This window comes from Taudactylus pleione, unplaced genomic scaffold (genome assembly GCF_031769625.1).
Source record: "Taudactylus pleione unplaced genomic scaffold, aTauple2 ptg000019l, whole genome shotgun sequence".
Classification (NCBI taxonomy): Eukaryota; Metazoa; Chordata; class Amphibia; order Anura; family Myobatrachidae; genus Taudactylus; species Taudactylus pleione.
This window is the reverse complement of record NW_028284421.1, coordinates 5,257,501-5,263,636: the sequence shown is the minus strand read 5'-3', so window position 1 is coordinate 5,263,636 and position 6,136 is coordinate 5,257,501. Positions and strand designations below refer to the sequence as shown.

Genomic DNA, 6,136 nt, shown 5'->3' with positions numbered 1-6,136 from the left:
AACAACAGCACGCCCCCTTTGGTGCGAGACCCGGAGCGATGGAAAGCCCGTCGCTCCCCGGGTCTCGCGCATGCGCACGACGGAGCTCCCTCCGTCGTGCGCATGCGCAGTGGGGAACATTGAACCACTTGCGAGCGTACTGCCACTCGCGAGTGGGTCTGAATGACCCCCCAAGTTTGGAAAACCTTGTATAAGCCTATGATTAGTGGAATGCTGGAGAAAATTGCTTTAACTCAGAGATTATCAAAAGTTCAAACAATTACCCTAAAACATGAGAGTTTTCCAACAGAAGGTCAAGACAAGTACAAGGTTAGTGAATAAGCTTAGAGCCAAGTGTAAATTTCAACAGGGGGCTTTAACCTGGAATTTGAATAATTAAATTACATTTGGCGCATGTAAACTTGCATCACAGTTTTTAGAATGTTATGGTTCACTCTACATTTTGGGGCCACAAATCTGTAAATTCAGTTCCTTCCGCCTTTATTTAAAAAACACATTGCTCAGCATGCCATGACTGGAACTCAAACTCTCGTCATTATGCACCGCAGTCAGACACCTAACACATGGAGCTTATTGCTTCTGCATAGAAAACCTTGTAATTTCTACTACAGTATATGAAGCTAGATGTAATGATCAGTTTAAAACCATTGCAGCTAAGCATATCCAAGTAGTGTGTGGCTTAGCTGCAATGGTTTTAAACTGACAATTACAACCAGCTTCATATAGTTATAATTACCAGGCTTCCTACAGGACTGTGATGTATGAAGTTGAGTGTTCAAGTGCCAGGTCTGGCATGCTTAGAATTGTCCGTTTTAAATCAAGGGGGTTGAACCTGAATGACAAGGTGCTCACACATCACATTAGTACTGATAGCTCACTAGTTAAGTGTATGAATGTGGTATAGGAGTTTTGATGTTCAATATCCATGCCACAGACACACGTAAACAGAAACACCCCCCCCCCTCCCCCACAAACACACCTTGCAAACCCTGTGTTGGTCCCCAATTAGATTGATGATATTGGCATATTAATAGCTCTGTACCAAATGTATAATTGTTACAAAAGCTATGTAAATCTTTATTAGCTCCCTCCTTCACCTTTGTCATTTCTGTTCGGCTCCCCACTTTCATGCTTACAATTTAACCAAAACTTGGTTTACTTTTTTTTTTTTTTTAAACAAATCGATTGTCAGTACATTTCCCATACAGGAATACATGTTGCTATAAGCCCCATGCCTCATTTTACCTTCAACTTCCAATTAAAGATTCTGAAAAACAAAAATAATTGCTTCAAAGGGTCAATGTTGTTTCACATGGGCACATATCTCTCATATTGTACAGTTTTTAATGACCAACCAGGGAAATGAGTACCGAGTTGTGAGAATGGGACATAATTCTGAGTAAGCATCAATGAAGATTTGGAACATACAGTAAGGCATACATGCCTACCCTCCCAGTTTTCGCGGGAGGCTCCCAATTTTTCAGGTAACCCCCCGCACCCCCGGAAGGGTAGGCATTTCTCCCGCATTAGGAAGTGGGCAGAATTAGGAGAATACCCGCGGCAATCGCGGGTCTCCGTGAAGGGGGCGGGGCTTAAGCTGTGATTCTGCATGAATCACAGCATTTGGCCCCGCCCCCTATGTAAATTGTGCCCAATCGCGGCAATTTTACCGCGAGGGGCGGGGCTTAATGACGTGAATCGTCAAGCCCCGCCCCCGTCGGCCCCCTGCTGCATCTCTTACCCGGGCTTCTCCCGGGAAGAGAATGTTAAAGGTAGGCAACCCTGCAGTAAGGTGAAGTTTGCTATTGTCATAGTGAAGGGTACATGGACTGTACAATATTGCTTAACTTTTCGTTTGTTTTTAGTGAGTGTAAATCTATGGCGACAATATGGTTATCAAATTGAAGCCTATATCTTATGACTACTAACAGATCAGCTGTATTGCCCTGGAAGAAAACAGCCGCTTCTGCTTAGAAACTCAGACAAGGGAATAAGATACATATATACAGTAAGTGTTGAGAAAACAGATTGTCTGCATTATGTTAAAAGTTCATTTAATAGATGTAATAATATTATTTAAAAAAATAACATTTCATTTCTTGACGGCAAGTAAAGGATGTCATAATAATAATAATAATGTCATGACTTCAGGATCATTGGATTTTACAACAAAGCAACCTAAGAATGGATACAAGTGAACAATTATTTACAGCATTCTATGTTAAGGAGAACAACCTTAAACATTCCAGCTACTCATTCAGATGTTGGGCGTTGTAGATGCAGCAGATGCAAAGATGACTGTTTACTATTGATCTATTGTTATTATACAGAATGTATGCCAAAATTATTGTAAAATATTGCTTTTTTACCAGTCTTTTTAAATCTATTTTATAAAATAATAATGTAAAACAAATTATTTGTCAATTAGAATATTTACAAAGAACAAAAATCTTAAAAAGTCATCTAACTTTCTGCAAAATAATATCCATACAGGCAGGCTTAACGCTTGTGACTATAGATTCATTACACATTACTAGATGGAAAATACATTACAAGATTTTTAGCTTGCATTTATAATCTAAGCATGATGAGATCTGGTTCAGGCTGTTAGGACATCGTCACGAGAATATTTATATACAGAGGGAGCATCATAAAGACTCTCTCCATCAGTGCTCAGGTCATCGTCATCATCAAGGTCATTCAGCATCTTGCCTGGGGAGCTTCTGCGTCTGCTACATAAAAATAAATAAATGTAGGTTCATTATACATTTATCCACAATGGCCTATAAAACATATACAGAATATTTTACTACAGTGTGTTCTGTAAACTAGAAATAAACAAAAATATATGCTGGTGAGGACATGAGTAATGCAGAGGTCTCACACATGATCACCGAGCTTCCTGTTTATGGGCTCTATTTATCAACATTATTTTTACTAAAATAATGTGAAAAAGGGTGTTTTCACACCCTTTTCACATTACTTTAGTATCACCTATAGTTATTACAGGGCAATTGGAGTAGAATTCGTAAAATTCTACTCCAACCCCTAAGTATCACTTATTTTTAGTAAAGCAGATCGCATTTCCCATAATTGTAATGGGAAATGTGATCCGACCAGAGTTACTAAAAATAAAATGTGAAAAAATATCGGGGGAAGCCCTGTGATAATAACGCCACCTGGAGGTGGCGTTATCCAGGGTCTCCCTCGGTCACTGGCCTCCTGCCCTGCTCTAACGGGGAGAGCGGAGCCGGGAGTCGGTCCCAGTAATCAGTTGTGTGGTCTAAACAGACCGCAAGCTAATTACTGTAAAAAAAAAAATAGTAAAAAAAAAATTTTTTCTCACCTGACTCCAGGGACCGGTGATCGGGCCTCCGGTGATGACTCCCCTCCGGTCAGCTGGTCTCCCATAGTGCACTGCTGTCCGGTCATCAAGTGATCAGGCCCCAGTGCAGTATAAGAGATCACCTGACCGGAGGAATGGAGAACATCACCGGAGACCTGGAGCATGCAGGTAAGTGCTATTAAGGGAGGGGGGGTTTGCGGGGGTGAGAGGGGGGGGGTCGCGGGGGGGTCCGTTATCGTGGGGGCGGGGCTTAGCATCGGGGGCGGGGCTTAGCACCGGGGCGGGGCTTAGCGCCGGGGAGGTAGCAGCGGCGATCGGTCGGCGCATGCGCGGGCACTTAATCCAATGTTTATTTAGTTGGCAGTCAGGAAAGATTTAGGTTTATTTAGTGCCAGACAGTCCAAGTGTTTATTTTGAAGTTTTAGGTTAGGTCTCAGCTTGAAGTCTGAGGTCAATTGTACCCAAAACTTTGGACTTGTGTGATCTCTTGGCTGCTATTCACTACTGTCTACCCCAGGAGATTGTATCTGTCCCCCTGATCCAGTTACAGTATGTATATATACACAGATGTGTACTCATACAACTAGCCTTAATACGCCATGCGGAACAAGACTCCTAACGCAAGTGAGCCGCCAGGTCCTGTGCGACTTTGCTTGTCGACTGCCTTTTTCACCCCAAATTGCATCTTAGTCGCAAACTGATGCGACAAATCAATTTACACAACTCCACTGATTAATTTGATATGCAACACTTGTATATCTGTGTATGACTGGATCTGAACACGAAGCGCGTTGAGAAACAGCCGAGACCGCTGCATCATAGCACTTTGTATACAGATTCAGACAGTCACATAAAGATATACAAGTGTCACATATCAAATTAATCAGTGCAGTTTTGGGCAAAAAGGACGATCGACACAAGCTGAGTCACAGGAGACCTGGCTCACCATGAAGGGCTGTTTGGGATCCGCCCACACAGGGTAGTTAAATTAAGTTTTGCGAAGAAATGAGTCATTGCCTGAATGGGGCTAGGCCTTTGCTATTTTTGTTTCCAGATTTATGCTGACAGTAAAGCACTTTTCTTCTAACCCTGCACCACTGACACCCATCTACCAGATAATTACCCCAAGTCATCACTATATATTACACACACACACACACACACACACACACACACACACACACACATATATATACACATATATATATATATACACATATACACACACACACACACATACATTTATTAATGAGCCATGATTTCCAACATCTCCCACTGTCACCACGAAGGACGAATGGGACAGACCATAGCAGATTACACAGGGTAAGTAGCAGCTAATCACGCTATATTTCCATTATTTTTCAAATAATCTCTATATAAGTGAAATAAAAGGAAGAAGCAATGACACTAACCTGAGCTCCTTCTTTGCAGCATTTAGCTGTCCTTGTAGTTGCTCATTGATGTCACTTTGCTCCTCCAAATCTCTCTGAAGTTTCTTTTTAGCACTTTCTAACCTATCTATTTCTTCTTCTGCTTCTTCAACTTGTCTCTTCATTGATTTCAAACGTAAAGTCAGCTAGACAAACAAATAAATGACATTTACAAATATGCATTTATAAACAATGTATATAAATAAACATAAAGGACCAGTATACACACACGCACATCGGAGTTCTGCACTTTTCACTAGCTACTAAAACGCATGAAAATTGCATAAACATTAAGTCAAATAAGAATCAATGTTGTCGTCCCTCACCTACTTACACCAACCAAATTCCACGGTGGAGGCTGGAGCCATCCTTACAGCAGGTCAATTGTCTGCTGCTATATATGGGTAAGAACCACGTGCAGTGAGCCCACCTTGAGCAGTGGCATCAGCTGCTGCTGTGTAACACAATATTCCTCCATCATACACTGCAGCATGGTTTGAACTGTTTGATGGATGGAGAAAGACTCTCACCCTGACACCATCCCTTATACCCACACTGCACATTATTTCAGTCTCCTGCAGGCATCTTATTCCTCACCATTGTGTTTTAAAATCTTAATGCTGCATTTGAAATGTAATAAAGTAGCATGAGACTCCTAAATGTCCGAGGTGTGGCACGATGCACAACATTATACAGGGGGTGGGGCCATAATGACTAGTTTCAATGTGAATCACATCATCAAACCCCTGGGTCGTCTACTTCACTCCACCAGTGGATAGCCTGCAGACGACTGGTCCACTCTTTCGGGAGTCTAGGAAAGCCCCTGGAATTCAGGATTTTCTGGATATTCCAGGGAAAGTTGTAAGCATGTATTTACCGATCACTACAATAGATGGTATTGGTAATACAGCACAATCCATGGAAAGCATGTTTTCTCTCTAGTATAAGAGATATGATATACTTAATTAAGAGGCGTGAATAGAAGGTAAATGTGGGCGTCTGTGTGCTGATCACACAAACTAACAAACTACTTCGTCCTAAATCTTTTTTTCCTTTTAGAATGTTGGAGATTATGGGAAATTTTATAGAAAACAAGAAATAGAGGGAAAGGAGAAACAGGTGCAAATGCAGGGGGACATAAGAGCGAGGGGGGGGGAGCGCAAAACAAAGGAGGGGGAAAAAGAGAGAAGGCAAGAGAGAGAGAATAGAAAGAGAGAGGGAAATGGAGAAAGGGAAACAAATGAGTAAAGAGGGGGAAAGTATCAGAGGGAGAAAAAGAAATAGATTAGGGGGGGTGGAGTAAGAGAGGGAGAGAGGCGTTGGTGCAAGCAAGGTAGTACGGAATGGCACAGCGTACCAT

At 41.9% G+C, this 6,136-nt stretch overlaps 1 protein-coding gene across 1 annotated transcript in view; it reads right to left on the bottom strand.

The window, feature by feature from the left end:
* Positions 1-2,047: 2,047 nt before the first annotated feature.
* Positions 2,048-6,136, bottom strand: part of CGNL1 (cingulin like 1) — a 149,347-nt gene continuing 145,258 nt past the window's right edge. The window contains exons 18-19 of the mRNA XM_088445190.1: positions 4,759-4,922; positions 2,048-2,732 (exon numbers count right to left, since the gene is read on the bottom strand). Coding sequence (XP_088301316.1) covers positions 2,600-2,732; positions 4,759-4,922 — 297 coding nt within the window. The 3' untranslated portion in view covers positions 2,048-2,599. The remainder of the gene's footprint in view (positions 2,733-4,758; positions 4,923-6,136) is intronic.